Source organism: Ascidia mentula, chromosome 2, assembly GCF_947561715.1.
Source record: "Ascidia mentula chromosome 2, kaAscMent1.1, whole genome shotgun sequence".
Classification (NCBI taxonomy): Eukaryota; Metazoa; Chordata; class Ascidiacea; order Phlebobranchia; family Ascidiidae; genus Ascidia; species Ascidia mentula.
Genome location: NC_138567.1, coordinates 15763130 through 15780567, shown reverse-complemented (window position 1 = coordinate 15780567; position 17438 = coordinate 15763130). Strand labels below are relative to the sequence as shown.

Below are 17438 nucleotides of genomic sequence, written 5' to 3'. Positions count from 1 at the left end.
TGTGCCGCCGCTTGGGGGCCGTGGAGCAACGTGACGTCATGTAGTAGAATATGCGACGGAGGTTCGTTCGTCAGAACACGGGAGTGTGTCGATGGAGGGGGTTCCCCATCCACATCGTGCCCAGGTATTGCATAACGGTTTGGTCCCATTATGCCAATTCTTACTACGTTAAAATAGACCGTGCGCTTACTTGTGATCAATTCATTTTTGTGGCATGAAGTTTCGAAATTCGAAATCTTGGAATAGCGAAGTCATGTAACGCTGATGTAGGCTATTGTATAGTCGCATTGACTTATAGCAAACTCATTTCGCAAATTCGGTTGAGCTAAAAAAACGTTTGCTCCATTCCCACATATTTGTATCCGTGAATATGATCTTACACATCTGTGGTAAAACGAAAAAGTTTTTTAAGAAATCCCCTTTATGTGATGCCGTTTGTATTTAGTTTTTTTTGAAGCTTGGATTAAACATTGTACAGTAAAGTCATTTAGTGAATTAATACACACCACAGTAAATGACGGAGCGATTTTTTTTTATTTTATCATCTTCCTTATGTTCTACCTCTAGGTTCCGGCGGTGAGACGAGTCAGAACCAGACGATTTTGTGCAACAACGACCCCTGTCCCATCCTTACAGAGTGGATGGAAATGGGAGGTTGCTCTGTTACTTGTGGTGGTGGAACTCAAAACAGAACTCGAAGTTGCATCGACAACAACGGAGCAACCACAGTAAGATAACAACAGAGTTTACCAACATGAGGTGTAAGAAAGAAACCTACAGTGAACTGTTCCACTCTTGCTTTATAATTTTAACTGAAAGGCCCGTGTTTATATGATCAACTTTTGCCTTTCCAACTGATTGAAGAGGCCAATATATGGAGAAAGTTTATTTGGATTTACTCAATCGACCACTACTGGCTACAAAATAATTTTATAGCGCAAGAGATTTGCTGACACTTATTATACAAAAGATAGTCCTAATTATCCTGAAGAATCTCGGATGTTTTGGTTATAACTATGGGTAGAGCTGCTCTTTTTTGTCATACAATTGTGGCGCTGTAATTTGAATTTTATCTAAGACCATGCCTTATTGAAGCCCTAGGTAAATGCGGATTTAGTCGCACTTTTTGGCAAATCATAAACTTTTTATTGACAAACAAGCGCTAATTGGAATTGCGTGACGTAGAATATCACGTGACTTTACACGTAGGGTTGCGCGGGAAATTTGACAGAACAACTTTCTTGTTTAACTCACGATTGTCCAACCCCTAGTCCGTGGGTGAATAGCTCTTGCTCATCACCTTGTGGCGAGGGAAACCTGACAAGATCACGAAACTGCTCCTATCAAGGTCAACCTTCCAATCTCTGCGTTGAACCATTGGTAAGAAGAAGTAAGATTTGTATACCCGGATTCCATGATGTTGGTGTGGATTGTTATATTGGCTTGTGAAAACATGTGGAATACAATTTTAATATTTAAATATGGTATAATTTTCAATAGCTGACCTTGAAGCAAAAACTAACGTGGATTTTGTTCTGCCAACAGTCAAAACGTTATAATTTTGATATTCGCAATATTCGTACATTATCACATGGAAATCTAACAATACGTCGATTTATCAAATTCAGTATATCATAAAACCAAAGCGTCTATAGCTAAAAAGAATATGTCTGGCCATGAATGTTGGTTTTCAAATCATTTAATTCAACAGAAGCATGCGACTTTAATGTTACCTCATCGAAAACAATCCATCAAAACCTCTCTGAGACCTCAGTTGCCACGTTTAGTTGATCGAAATTTTTTTCACTTTTTAGTTCGAGTTATTGGGAGTTTGCAACAACACAGGAATGTGTGGAGTTTGGAGCGAGTGGGTGAACGGGTCATGTTCCGTTACTTGTGGCGGAGGAAGTTTAACCAGATCGAGACAATGTATTCTTAACGAGACGGTAAGTTCTACTTGTTGACGCAAATCATTTTGTTATGTTTTTGTTTTGATTCAAAATTTCGAAATTGCTATGATTACGATTAAGAATTTATTGATTTATTTTGTAACAATGTCTTTCGGAATCAAACTATTTCTTAAAAATAAAATGTTATTTCTATGGCAGTTATCGGCTACGTGCGAGGATGGGAGTGGTGAAAGTACTCAGAATGAGAGCTTGGTTTGTGGCAACACAACTTGTCCCTATCTCACGAACTATACAAATGTTGGAGAATGCAGTGAAGTTTGTGGTGGCGGAAAACAGGTCTTTACATTAATTAACCGAATATTCAACTCACAAATTTTTGTGAAGTCTCATTTGTTGAAATTTTTGCGTTAGTTTTGTGAAAAAAACCCTGTGCAATTGATGTAAAACGAATTTGCGCACTGTGAAAGCATAGCTTAATGACCACAAATAAAAATCTTTTTGCATTTCACAAATAACATGTGCAGAAAGTACTGATATTTTTGTTTCGGTCGGTTAAGGAAAACGTGGAAACGTTTCTTGTCATGAGATTGTTTGTTATTGGCTGTTGCATATTAAATATATACTTTCGCCGTGAGTTAACATTTGTCCCAAATTAACAGAACTTCACCCGTGATTGTATGTTGAATGGAGTAATCAGCACCGGTTGCGACGGAAACCTCACAAAACAAGAAGATTGTAATACTCAAGTGAGTTAACACAAAAGTTTTTTCGCACAAAATTTTCACCACAAACAATATATTAATACATGCATTTTTGAACACAGAATTGTACGTTTACAAGTTGGTTTGAGGATATTCCGTGCAACGTATCGTGTGGTGGAGGAATTAAAGTAGAAAGAAGAAATTGTTCGGTTGAGAATTGCACGAAGTTTGTAAGTTTCTTTCATACAAGATAAATAATTTATAATGGTTTCGAAGCCAAAACACTGTCTTTGCATTTAAAAACATTCTGTTAAAGCAGCTTTTTTTATTTAAGTAAATGTAAATATTGCTGCGTATTCTTGACTTTGTATTAATTAAATAAAATCAAATAATTGAACTTTTTATGTTTGCACAGGAAACACGTGATGTTGATTGCAACACTCAGGTTGGTTCAAGATTTTCAAAAATAATTTCGGGTTTTTAATATAAGTTGTTTCCGATGTAGGATTGTGGTTGCCCGGAGTGGACAAACACAACGTCTTGCTCACAACCATGTGACGACGGCATTGTGACGCAAGAAAGAGAATGTGTTCAACCCAACGGGACTCTCCCTGTGGTGAGTTTGTTTTCAGCATGTATTTAGGTTGGGAAATCAATTTAAGCGTTATGTGCGTTTTACTTTACAAGTCGGTGCAAGATATGTTTTGTAATGAAAGCTTGTGGTTAACCTCTTTAATTCAGTCGGCGCACTATCGCCTAACTTTCTTTTATTGGGTGGTATTTTCTATGACAAATTTGCTGAATTGTAATGTCCATATGTATGATGACGTATCGGTGTTGGAATTTTGAGTTTGTGTCCAAATATATTTTAACCATTTAAATCTTTCATGTTTTAGGAACAACGGAATGTGACTTGCAACATTCAGGTAAAAATATGTTGGGTTTTAAATTTATTTAAAAATAACTCTCTAATAATAAATGCAGTGAAACTTAACCGATTGATGCAATTAAAAGGCATTTCTCCTCGCTGTATTGACAATTATGTTACAATAACTTTTAGGTTATTACCGCATTAATAGCCTTATTAACCAGGCGTAGTCGTCGAGCTCTCTATCAGGTTTAAACAAATGACCTTGGGGTATGACTGCGGTGTTGGTTTGATGCAAATTAAGGAGATTTTTGAACACAGAATTGCGTGTTTACAAGTTGGTTTGAGGATATTCCATGCAACGTATCGTGTGGTGGAGGAATTAAAGTAGAAAAAAGAAATTGTTCGGTTGAGAATTGCACGAAGTTTGTAAGTTTTTTTCACGCAAGATAAATAGTTTATAATGGTTTCGAAGCCAAAACACTGTCTTTACATTGAAAACCATTCTCCTAAAGCAACTTTTTTATTGAAGTAAATGTAAATATCGCTGCGTATACTTGACTTCTGTGGTTTTAATCAAATATTTTCAAATAATTAAACTTTTTATGTTTGCACAGGAAACACGTGATGTTGATTGCAACACTCAGGTTGGTTCAAGATTTTCGAAAATAATTTCGTGTTTTTGCTAAAAGTTGTTTGCGATGTAGGATTGTGGTTGCCCAGAGTGGACGAACACAACGTCATGCTCACAACCATGTGATGGTGGATTGATGACGCAAGAAAGAGAATGCGTTCAACCAAACGGGACTCTCCCTGTTGTAAGTCTTTTGTTAGACAGTTCCCTTAGTTTTTTATTGAATCAAATAAAGAATTCGTTTTTGACGTAAAATTTACTTGGTAACAATGGTAGACACGAGACATTTTGAAATGGTCCAAAAAATCGTAATACAAACCAGCGCACTATCGCATATTTTCCATTATTGTAATGTCAAAATCTATGATGACGTATCGGTGTTGGAATATTTTTAGTTTGTATCCAAATATATTTTAACTATTTGAATCTTTCATGTTTCAGGAACAACGGAATGTGACGTGCAACGTTCAGGTAAAAATATGTTGGAAAACTTATCCAACCACTCTCATAAATCAATACAATTAGGTCATAGTTCCATCAAATTTACAGTTGTATCGAAGCCAACTTTACCTGCCAGTCGTAAAGCTCTCTTTCAGAATCAAACTCACTACCTTTCACTGAGATTGCGATGTACACTAATTAAAAGTTATTTATGACTTCAGAATTGTACGTTTACAAGTTGGTTTGAGGATATCCCGTGCAACGTATCGTGTGGTGGAGGAATTAGAGTAGAAAGAAGGAATTGTTCGGTTGAGAATTGCATAAAGTTTGTAAGTTCACGATGTACTTTCTAATAACGCGAGTTAAATTCCGTGCAATGTTACCAAACACTATTCGCAGTTTTAAACTTTCTGATGGTAAATCACCTTATTTATAATTAACAAATAGTACTGTTCCATTTTAAGTACAAACCAATACGTTTTATAATCGTTTAATTCAAGAAAGAAATCTGATGTTTTTTCACACAATATGTTTTCACAGGAAACACGTGATGTTTATTGCACTGCACCGAAGGTTGGTTCAAGATTTTCGAAAATAAGTTCGTGTTTTTAAAATAAGTTGTTTCCGATGTAGGATTGTGGTTGCCCTCCGTGGACAAACACGACGTCATGCTCACAACCGTGTGATGGTGGATTGATGACGCAAGAAAGAGAATGCGTTCAACCGAACGGGACTCTCCCTATAGTAAGATAGCAGATTCCTGTTGTGTTAAGTTTGTATGAGATCTAAAAATCAATGCGTTAGACACATATAGTGTATTGTTAAGTTAAATTTTATTTGTCCTAGTAATATACAGTTTCCTGTAAGAAACGGAACTTATTTCAGAAAGCACTTTGCACGGTTTCCTTGGATTTTTTTTCTATACCCGCGTCCTGAATCTCGGCGAGCGTTGGGACTTAATAACACCTAATCCTCTCCCATCATTAAATTAATTCGTTTTATTGTTTTGCAGGAAACGCGTATGATTCCGTGCAACCCACAGGTATCTCGAACAAAAAAATTTTGTTTAACTACCAATAACTCATTTCTTAATATCTCCTACAATTTTTTGTACATCTACATGTTATGCCTGTATATTTACCTTGTGCTGTTGATGCAGTCGAGCATATTTCGTGTTGTTTCTGGCAAAACTTTTTATTAATACTTGGACGTTTTGGTCTTTAGCAGATGTATACATTTACTTTCAATATTATCGGTCTATGTTCGTGCGCATTATGAGTAGCCTACCTTAATTGTATTATATTTACATGGTGATTTTGTTTGAATGTGCTTATTTCTTGCTGTAGAATTGTACGTATGGAAATTGGTCGGATTCGTCTGCTTGTTCCGTCACGTGCAACGGTGGCACCAGACTTCAATCACAAACTTGCTCCGTTGTCGGTTGCAACAAAGTTGTAAGTACACAACTCCACAATAACACGCACCAACACTAACATCGCCACAAACCACACGTAACCTAGCGTGATCGGGGAAGTCCCTGTTGTTTAACTTTTCGGTTTAATTTTCGCAAGTGTTAACAAGCTTGAAATGAACATAATTTCCCTTATGCTTTCGCATTTAAACAAGAAAGGATTTCATCACTACGTTTAATGTCTGTGTGCTTGGTTTCATAAGTCAACAAGTTACATTATTTCTCCATACAAAACAGTGCGCTTTAAATTAAAACAATCGCGCTTTTACGAATATAGACGAATGTATTTTGGCTGACGCGAAACCAGACTGATAAATATTAACAACTCGACACTTGATTTGTAACGCGACTGGTGTCTTACATATTTGTAAATACTCACCTAATCCACTTGTAAAGAAATCCTAAGATATCACCATCAACTCCACCCCTTTATGTGCAGTAAACTAAGTATCCTCCTTTAGTTGTTTTCAATTTTTTCAATTTCCACACATTTTGTACAGAGAAATCGTACTGTGGTTTGTAACACCGAAACTTGCATTGCGGTTGGTGGAGGAAATTTCACTCTCCTCGTCATCGTCGCGTCGATAGTGGGCGCTCTTCTCCTTGCCGCACTCCTCTACGTCCTCGTTCCGCTCTGCTGCGCACCTTGCGTTGCCGGGGCAACCTTACACGTGGACACGGTGACTGCGTTCGCTATTGAGAGCATCCAAGTAGCGTCACTCGGTGTGATCGCGGTGGGTCCTAGTTTTAGGGATATTTTGCTGGTTTCCGCCGGTGGGATATTTTAAATACGTACTGTCGCCATTGTGCGTTGCCATAGCGACAGTGACGTAACATATACGGTTGTTGTACAGTGGCACGGAAAGACGATTCTTCATCACAAACCGTTGAATTCCTTTCCGGGTTGCTGCAAGAGCATCCAGGCTGACGAAGGTGAGAATTCTGGAAAATATATGTTTATTAAAACGACTACAGCAAATTCTAATTCGATTTAGTTTTATTTTATTTTTAATTTTACTGTATCGTGTTTGGGGTAAAAAAATATTTGATCTTGAACAAATCGCCATTATTTTTAGATTCCGGTGCGGGACTTCCTGCTGCTGTTATTCCACCTGATGTCGCTCCGGAGTCAAATGTTGCAAACGTGAGTGGCGGTGATAGATTTTGCAAAGCGACTAAAAGCATATGATTTCTTACAAATTACTATCAGGTTTCGACCAATAATGTGACGGCACGTGACAGCATTGAATTAAATGAGAGAACAAGCACTGTTGAATTAAACCAGTGGATTGTGGAGATGATGGTAAGACCACTGATAACAATATGATGTCAGTTGGTAAATGCAAAGTAATTGTCGTCATCAGGCCAAGAAACAAGAAGAGACAGGGACTTTCTCAGAGAACGTCACAAACAACAATTGTCGATCAACCAATCAGAGACCTTCGCCCTGGGTTCACTCCGGGTCACGCAGCGGAGATCGACCTTTGTCGGCCATTGTGACGATTGCAAGAAGGTTTTCCACCACGGATTACAACAAAATGAAGTAGAATGGTAAAACCTGTGCTTGGTGATAGAATTGTGAGGGTAATTGTTGCTTATGCATTATTTAAACATCAACTGAACAAAAATGTTATTTTATTGTTTCGATACCGAGTTAAGATATGCATACTTATTCCCTTTTTGGTATATTTTCGGCAAAAAGAGTCTCCACAGATGCTGATTTTGACGTCAAAATATTAAAATTCGGCTGAAAAATAACAATTATACTCTTTGTACGTTTTCAACACCGCCTTGATTATTTTGAAGTTTTGTAATCGCAGCATAATCACGTTCACACAAAGAACTTTGTCACCGGTTGTGGTTTTGTCCAAATGAAAAATCCAACTAAAACGAGATTGTTTTAAAAAAGGGAAGTTTCCTGGTTGACTTATAATTGTATTCAGCTTTTGTTGGGCCCAGCTGGGTCATTTGTATGTAATGATTTATCTGGTTTGGTTGAAAATGCACTTTGCTAGCTTGCTTGTGTTGTTGAATTGTGTGGATTGCTTGTGTAGCTGTATTGGATATTTGTTTAGGGTTGCTTGCTTATATGGAATGCTTGTATAGCTGTACCAACTAATTGTATTGTGTAGCTTGCCTGTGTGCATTGTTAGTGTAGTTGTACTAACTAATTGTGTTATGTAATTTGCTTGTGTGGATTGCTAGTGGAGCAGCAGCAGTACTTATTAATTGTATTGTGTAGCTTGCCTGTGTACATTGTTAGTGTAGTTGTACTAACTTATTGTGTTATGTAATTTGCTTGTGTGGATTGCTGGTGTAGCAGCAGCAGTACTAATTAATTGTATTGTGTAGCTTGCCTGTGTACATTGCCAGTGTAGCTGTTGAATATTTACATTGTGTAGTTGATAAATGTAATATATATGTGTCTTGTGTATTACTTCTCTATCACGAAAATGTAGATCTTAGCATAACTTTCTTGGGTTTTACGAAAACGTGTCCAATTTGGAAAATCCAGTATCTAAAGTCTTAGATAACCAAATAGCACATTGCTGAAATGCCATTCAGTTTAATGTAACGTTGGGGTTATTAAGTTTGGTCGGGTGTGTAAAAATGTGTTTAATATTAGCAAAAAAACATGTATTAATAAAAATGGAAGTTTTGGGGAAACATTTACGCAGGTTTAAACCAAAACTTGGCACGCAATAAAACCTAATTTTTCAAAGACAGTGTTTTTGGACTTTTCTTCTGGGGACGTTTGGTTAAAACATTTTGTCATAATCCTTACGTGGTATGAAGGCCGTAAATAACGTCTCGTCAAATTTGGTCTACGCCAGCGCTAAGATGCGTCTGTTTAACTTAAGTAAGTGGTCAACTGGTTAGGTATCGAAACAGTTGTGTTTCGTAATAAGTGTGAATTGTGCGTTTCGTTTATTTTTGACCAATTATAATTACAGTATGCACGATCAAAATCCAACGCAGTATCCAAATGTGTTCGAAAAACTTGGATATCTAAATATCACATTGGGCATGACGCATTAAACCAGTGGTTCCCAAAGTGGGCGCCAGTTCCCCCCTAGGGGCGTTGGCAATCGTATAGGGGGCGCTGGAGACTTGGTGTCATGGCAAATTTTCTCTTATAGCCTGAGTCGGTGTTTCCCAACCGGTGGTTACGTTTACCACTAGTAGTACGCGACCGCATTCCGGGTGGTACGCGAGCATCTTTTCGTAATTATCTTATATCTTACTTGGTGGAACGTGCGTTCAGCGCATTCACCACTCTTTTAGATGGAATAAGAAATCGTCTTGATATCGATAATTGAGGAGACTTACAATTGTTTTTGTCCGACCTGATATTGAGAAATTGGTGTCATTGCTCTAACCTCACCCATCGCATTAATTGACAAGCAACAAATAAATTTGTTGTGTATTTTGTCTGTTCTGTTGGGCGTTGTTAAATGACTAAGGTGTTTGGGGGGGCGGTTCAGAAAAAAAGTTTGAGAAACACAGCATTAAACCGTAAAGTTTTTTCTGGTACAATGTCTTTGAACGCACAACTGTTAAAATCCATATTAGTTATTGTAAATATTTCAACCCTGAATAATTTCGAATGTTCGGTACTAAATCATGATCAATGGAAATATTACTTGTTAGCGCTCGACCGCCACCAGTGGCAACAGTGTTTGCTCTCATTGGACATTATTGAAAATATTTGACAATTTTTTTGTTCATATGACTTAAAAACTAACTTTTCAGAACAAGTCTTGTGCCGATTGCACATAAATTAACACTTGCCTCTGATATAACTTTGCATAAACGAACATCAGATTACAATACTACTTGAGCAGCGAAGCAGATGGGTATGACTGTTAAGTTTTTGTCTTGCACACCAGCAATGTCACTGTTTTTTTAACCGAACTATTTTTTCACTTCCAAAAGAATTTTTGTAAATTTGTATCTATTATTTTAAAACCGATCGTTTTAAATTGACTTCACTGAAATCAGTTCTTTGCTTCAACGTTTTGCTCTAGTTTTTTGTAAAGACAGAAATTGTTGAAAGGGTTGACGTTAAAAGGGCCTTATTTTATAAACATTTACTAATGAGTACTTTGTTTTCGCGCGTAGTTCCAGTAAATGCTTGTAGAAATGCCGTAAACACAACAAAAATGTCGAAACATTTCCTGTGTACTATTAGGTCACGTGACGGAACGGCGTAGCGTCATCTCTTCCTTTTTTAACAGAATCGCCAAAAAAATTGGAAATAGCGAAAAAGGCCATTTATTATGGTTTGGGGCGTGGCTTTCTGTTCTATTACTTGTATGTTGTTAGCGCAATTACAACGAAAGTTAAACAGTCTTTGTTGGTAACGAAACAACTTTTTTTCCCTAGGTTTCAAACAATGTATCGTTATTTGTTATATTAGCCGTGCTTTTCGGCGTATGTGTACTAAGATAAATATGAATGTGAATGAAAAAAAAAATTTGTGTTTTTCTATCAGCGTAATAAAGTTGTATTCCAGGATTGCTCGAAATGCAACGTTGTAAATTAAGTTGCTTTTAGGTTCTACGCGCACTTGGAGCGAAGAATTGGAATAGAGATGATAGTTTGGTACGTTGTCTGCTTACTGTCCGCCTTTCAAGTCATTCAGGCACAACTCTTTTCGACATGGACGGATTTCGAACCATCAGCTAGTTCAGATGATAGACAAAGAAGACGATTTTGCACGGCCAGTAGTAAGTTGTTCTTGGTTTTTTTTTGTTAATGTGTCGGTATGTGTGAGTCGTTTAAAAGCAACTTGATATTCGTGTTAGGGTTCTCCTCAACTCTCTTGGTTCTCCTAACCATTGCACTGTAAGGACTCGTCAACTATTAAACACCTTAAAAATGTACATATTCTTTGCTGTCTTAAAAATTTAAAATAAAAGTTGTCTAGCGAGTTACAGTTGCAGAATACTCGGTAATACCCATAGCTCAATCGGCAACATGGAAGGGGGGTATGTCAATGCCAAGGGTCAAGGGCCATGAGATCAAACCTTGCATAAAGCGAGGTTCACTGCCATAATGTTCTCACGAACTAACAGTAATTCTGAAACCGCCGAATTTTTTTACAGCAAGTTTGTCAGTGTTGCAAAAATTGCAATAAATTCATGCATTTCAGTGTCGATTCTTGAGCCATTCACATCTTTAACAACGTACAACTTTATGCATTCTTAGCTTTCCAGCAATGTTTGTTGACCGATTATTTCTACGAGGAATACACAAACTGCCCACTCTCATGTACTGTGTTTAATGTGACGATTACACGAACTGCATGTGCGGGTGAATGTGATCTCGCTACAGTTTCCAGGTTCAGTGAGTGCATCGCCGACAATCAGTGCCAGTAAGTTCAAATTTTTTTCTCTAAATTGGATCGAAACCTACGTTGCACATGTGGGACTTGTGTGTTTACGTATCAGGCTACAAGGGAAGTAAAATTCTGTCAAAAATTATCTTTAATTTTACTGTTCAAAAAGTCACATATTGATTTTCGTTTTGTCGTTGTAAATTTTTTGCTGTTGAAAACACATAATAGCAGATTTTCTGTATCAAAAAGATAAACCGAATAAGATCAACGTTACCTCTTACTATCAGCCTCTTTACTATCATTAATACGGCAGTTTCGATCAAAGCTAAAGCAAAAAATTGATGTATTGTGACGTCATAATGCCTTGTGTTGTAGATACGAACAACGGTGGTATTGTTTGAATGGAAGAACGTGTACCGGTTCGTGGTCAACTTGGGCCGTGACTGAAACCTGCAACAAACTGTGCGGAAGGGGAAACACAACTAGAACGAGAGAATGCACCGAAAGTGGAACCCCTAGCGCGAGATGCCAGGGTATGACTGCATATGTTACGTCATTACTAGCTAATGGGACGTCATACTGCGTCGAGCTTTTATTGAAAATGTAAAAATGTGAAGAATGCACAAAAGACCTTGTTTGAAACAGTAAATATCAAATCTCCTTTAATATTCTGGCTTATCCGAATCTTTTCTTTAACTTGTTAATGTAACAACAGGGGCGATGGGAAACACTTCTCAATCCATAACTGAAACTTGTAACTCCCATTCCTGTCCATTCTATTCTCCATGGAGTGATTTTACAACTTGTTCCCAATCTTGTGGGGGTGGAACACAATCTCGCAACAGAACTTGTTACGACGAAAATGGAATTCATCCTACGGTAAGTTTGTTTATTTAGTGTGTTGGTTGTTTTTTTTGTTGGGTGAAGGAGAAAGATAAACGACAAAACGTTTTCTTTGGTTTTCCAGAAATTTTTGTTTCAATTTTTTTTACTTTTAAAACACGCAGACTTTTTGGGTACAAAAAACTCCTTTCTTGTTTTCGTCATTAATAAGAGAACGCGCTTTTTTTCTATTCAATGCCCAACTTAAAAAAACACTTTAAAACCAACCAACACGTAATAATTTTGTCAATTTTGAATCCAACACAATTCAAAAATCTTCTCAGGGCGTCGGATGTGGTTCGAACAATCTCGTCCACGAAGAAGAAATGGCTCAATGTAATTCACACTCATGCCCACAATACGACCCGTGGGTGGATGGGACTTGTTCATTTACTTGTGGTGGAGGAACTCTAGTTCGAACGAGAACATGTAAATACCGTGGATCGACATCTAACCTCTGTCCTGGCGCTGACGGAAGCGGAATGCAGGTCAGATGCAAAGAAAAATAATTGCTATTCCTATGAGCACAGCGCTTTACTGTTAATTGATCATTAAGTAATTTCGTCGTTGGTTTGACAAAACACTTTTCGGTTTCATCAATTCTTAAATTGAGCAACAAGCCATATGTCTGAAGCTATGCATTCATCTATACGAATCATTTGATTGTATGAGCTATGCTTTTGGATATAGCTTCATTTAGGTGGACTTGTTGGTCAAGTTTACCATATTTCCAAAAGAAATTCCATATTTCCAATAAAGGTGTTTTCGGTTTGAAAACCCGGGTTCCAATTTTGTAGAGAAATGTTATGGAAAATAAAAATAAATTTTGTTGAAATGCTACCAAGATTTTCGAAATAATTCCTCATCAAACAAAACTGTTTCCAGAGTGAAACTGTTTCTTGCAACTCTCAAGATTGCCCGAGTTATGGCCCCTGGGTTCCAGGTCTTTGCAGTGTCACGTGTGGAATTGGAGTAAAAGTAAGTTTGTATTGATGTCTTAAAAAGAGACTATTGTGACGTCAAACAATGTAAACCACTGCACTATCATACATTTTTCACATGACAAATTATATTTTGCACTAAAATATACAAAAATAACAAATATGAAGTTAATAAAAATATTACGTCAACATTCCCACGTGTTTGAGAGAGTAAATTTATCAGTAGCCTTTTTTATTTTATTTTTCAAACAAAATTATTTCAGAATTTCTCCCGGGAATGTATGTTGAATGGTGCGCCATCTACCGGTTGCTCCGGAGCATCTACTAAGCAGGAACCATGCGACGAAGGGGTAAATATTACGTCACATGTTACTGTGTAAAGTAAATAGTGACGTTACGAATGTGCTTTTCCAAGGCGTGTCCATGCAGTTCGTGGAGTTCAGTGGGTTCTTGCAGCGAACCATGTGACGAGGGAAGAATTAATCAGACACGGGAATGTGGAGGGGTTGTGGTGAGTTTCAATTTAATTTGAATAAAATTGGACGGTTTTTTGACTTCTCAAATATCTCCTATTTTTTTAGGAAACACAAGAAGTTAATTGCAACACCGAGGTGGGAAATGTGAAGTTTGTGATATTTAGAGAAAGAACTCTTTATATAAATCAAAAGAAACTTAAATCCAAGACACATTAAAAAAATTAAAGAATTAATTCTTACAATTATATTGGTCACTTTAAAACAAATCGTATGTGCTACTCCATAGGTTTGTACTTACGGCAGCTGGATGGATGTTTCATCGTGCGATGTAAATTGTGGAGGTGGAACTAAGAATCAGGAACGCCATTGTACCGTAACATCATGTGACAAAGTGGTGAGTTGTTAATATGCAACAGTCCTATAGTTATCGGTCATATTCATATAACGGGCCCTGGATAAGGCCTCTGCTGGTGTCCCTAAGGTACATTGCAACAAATAAAAAATTGCACTCTTCAAGAATAACAATAAACATCACCAAGGAAAAAATTCAGTCATTGTTTCAAATCATGTTTGTGCATTAATTAACTTTTACCGCGAAGAAGAAGTTGTAAACTATACGACATCTTAATTTCTGAACTTACATCACAAATAATTTTAAGTGGACTGGATTAATTGGGTGGCCTGAATTTTTGGTTGGGTTCTGCATGTGCATTGTTTGACTAATGGTTAGTACGACACTGGAATGACCGTGGTTTCTCTTTTTTTAATGATCGAAAATTTATTTTTAGGAAACTCGTCAGACTAGCTGCAACACACAGGTATGTATAAACCCCCCTTCTTCAGGGTTACGTTAGGTCAAAGGGGTTAATATAGGTTGTTGTTCTGCTTTAGCTGGTAGTATCTTATACGTAGAATATTTTCCCAGGCTTGTGGTTGCACGTCATGGATGGATTCTTCCATATGCACGTTGACTTGTGGTAACGGCACTATGACACAATACAGAAACTGCACCGGACCAACGTCACACACACGTGTAAGTGGATGACGTCATCCTCTGTTTGGTTTAAGTAAAAAAAAAATTTTTTTAATTTTTGCAGGAAACCCGAACCATCCTTTGCAATACGGTGGTAAGAGACTAAATTTTTTTTGGTTTTGTAATGCCCCTTTTATGACGTCATAACGAGAAAACTGTTTTTAGAGTTGTGATTGCGATGCATGGTCGGATTTGACAAATTGTTCAGCTATGTGTGGGGGAGGTAACAAGACGCAGGAGAGGTTTTGCCAATCAACAGCCACAACGGTATGTTTTCTACCACATTCTATTTTGTTTACAACCCCATTGTGACGTCATATAAATCTTCTTGCTTTCGATGCAAAAACATTTTTTTCATTTTCTCCTTGTAATTTTTAGGAACAACAAGTCATCACATGCAACACTCAGGTAAAAAAAATATAAATTTTTAAACTATTGAAGTGCGTTTTACACGGTTACTATGACAACAGGCGTGCGAGTGCCTCCCGTGGACAGATGACACAAACTGCTCTGTTACGTGCGGCGGCGGACAGAAATTACAGGGTCGACAATGTGATACTCCAGCCGAAGTGGTGCAGGTGACCTTTTGACCTTCCTAGTTGACCTCGCACCTGTGGGGTCACATTTAAACTGGGGTTGTGTATTCAGGAAAACCGCACAGTCACCTGCAATACAGAGACATGCGTGGGAGTGGCAGGAGGCTCGTTTACATGGCTGGTGACTCTCGCTTCCATAGTTGGAGCTGCGTTCGTCATTGCTCTAATCTACCTCTGCATTCCATTCTGTTGTGTATGTTGTGTGATAGCTGGAGATAGACGAGTCACTGCTATATCCGCCCTCGTGATCAACTCCATACAAGTCGGATCTCTTGGTATGATCCAGGTGAGTTATGACGTAACATTGAACAGTGATGTATTGGAAATGACGTCATACTCACATTGAGAATGTTATTGTAGTGGAGAGGAAAGACCCGCCTTAAGATTAAGACAAATTCATGTTGTTGGGGATTTTGTGCTTGTTGTGGAAAACAACAGGAAGCAGGTGAGTTTGATTCCAAAATATATATTCTGATTGTTTGTTTGTTTGTTTGTTTGTTACTTGTACTTATCTATTATGTTTTTAAAAACTCTGTATAAATGTTTGTGAAATATAACTCTTATCGAAAATAACTTATAAGCTTTCTTTACAAATCAACAAGATGGCGACAACATCCCTATGGTTCGAATCTTCGGAACTTCTGACCAAAACACAGCCGAAGAGGGTGCTGTTGTAAGTAGTTCGTTAAATTTTTATGTCGCAGCCATTACGTCACCCTGGCATACGTTACACAGGTGGCTACGACCTCCGCCGAGACAGGGATGACGCAAGTTGGATTGGGAGGTGATGACGCAAACGTCAATGATCTCACTGCTTGGGCCTCACAAATGATGGTTAGTTTACCACAAGCTTAAAGTAGCTTCACTTTTATGACGTCACTGCATGTTGATGTAAAGTGCGCCACCGCGTGATAATATTTCGTTGCGTAGCAGCCAATATGGAAATTACATTTATGTGCAGAATGAAAGCAAGGAAATATCTGCAACTGAGGTGTACGAACTCAACAATGCTACAGGGAACAACAACAGTTCACTCCAGGACAACACGTACGCTTGGGTTCACTCTAGGTCATTCTCGGGTCAACGACCTCTCTCCACTTTCCAACGCCTCTCCCGAAGATTCTCGTCACGTGACGAAAACGCTTACGCCTCAATGAAGTAGAACGAAGATTGTTTCCCAAAGTCATTTGTATTTATGTATTGACGCCAGGTTGTGACGTCATAATGAAACCAAAATTTATTGAAATACCCGTGCATTACTGTGTCACTAATGACACTTGATTTGTGAAGCAATATTCAGAGGAGTAAGGTCGACCACTGTGTGTCGCTAGCGATCTACTATTATCTATGCAAAGTTAATATATGATCAACACTATTTGAATATAATCTTTGTACAAACGTATGTAACCGGTCTATAAATAATGTCATTTTTTATGTGTTTAAATTAAATGTTGACATGTTCTTTGCAATGTTACATCTTTATGCTTGCTTTGCTTGTTTATCGTAATTCGTGTTTGGCTGATGTCGCTTCTCAAAAATATCTCGTACCTGTATCTGAAAACCCAGTTTTTGGGAAACACCGGAGAGAGTTTGTCTGGTGTTCCCGCCAACAACATTTATTTTGTAAATAAATCGAATTGTGTTGCTGAGTGTTATGTTGAGAAATAAAATTCGTCGCGTCTCGCTTTCAAATAACAACGATCATTTACGGCTACGTTGTCAGAAATACGTCGCTTGCGTAACTTCTACCGTTTTCACGCACAATATGAAATACTCTCGGGTCGGCGAGTATGCAACATATAGAATTGCCGAGGGCCGTTTGCACTGAACTTTTTTTGCATGCTGTCAACTTTTTATTGGGTTTTTGTTTATTTTAGTGTGAGATCCCATCAATCACTGCTCCAACCATCTCAACCAACCACAGCTCACATGTTAAATCATGTGAACAACTTGCGTAAAACGGGTTTGCCGAAGAGTAGCAACAGTAAGTAAATTCACTTTATTCGTTGGTAAATTTAAAGTCAAAGATATTTTATGCAGTGTTATAGGTTATTCACATAGATACACGTTTTTTTTCGTTTTGCTAGTTTTCTAAAAAATATCCCCATATTGGGATATATGAATTTGTGGGATGTGGAATCCAA

General features: G+C 37.7%; 2 protein-coding genes across 4 annotated transcripts in view; both read left to right on the top strand.

Annotated features, from left to right (window-relative positions):
- LOC145890433 (integrator complex subunit 3-like) overlaps positions 1–17438 on the top strand; it is a 33475-nt gene that overhangs the window by 14653 nt on the left and 1384 nt on the right. Inside the window, exon 23 of the mRNA XM_082981505.1 lies at positions 17172–17278. Coding sequence (XP_082837631.1) covers positions 17172–17278 — 107 coding nt within the window. The remainder of the gene's footprint in view (positions 1–17171; positions 17279–17438) is intronic.
- On the top strand, positions 636–17171 carry LOC145890435 (uncharacterized). 3 transcript variants are annotated; one of them, XM_082981508.1, is made up of 24 exons: positions 636–728; positions 1210–1380; positions 1815–1946; positions 2109–2246; positions 2570–2656; positions 2734–2841; positions 3027–3056; positions 3117–3227; positions 3508–3537; positions 3801–3908; positions 4097–4126; positions 4187–4297; positions 4555–4584; positions 4776–4883; positions 5095–5127; positions 5188–5298; positions 5567–5596; positions 5901–6008; positions 6526–6759; positions 6880–6958; positions 7102–7169; positions 7236–7328; positions 7390–7576; positions 10583–10715. In XM_082981508.1, exons 1-23 carry the CDS (start codon positions 642–644, stop codon positions 7570–7572), a joined length of 2220 nt encoding a protein of 739 aa, XP_082837634.1. In that variant the 5' UTR covers positions 636–641; the 3' UTR covers positions 7573–7576; positions 10583–10715. The 3 variants fall into 3 exon arrangements, with proteins under 3 accessions (XP_082837634.1, XP_082837635.1, XP_082837633.1); XM_082981507.1 differs by lacking the exons at positions 636–728; positions 1210–1380; positions 1815–1946; ... (17 more) ...; positions 7102–7169; positions 7236–7328 and adding exons at positions 11237–11402; positions 11742–11899; positions 12082–12245; ... (15 more) ...; positions 16030–16128; positions 16256–17171 and having other exon boundaries at positions 7443–7576; positions 10583–10755; XM_082981509.1 differs by lacking the exons at positions 3801–3908; positions 4097–4126; positions 4187–4297; positions 4555–4584.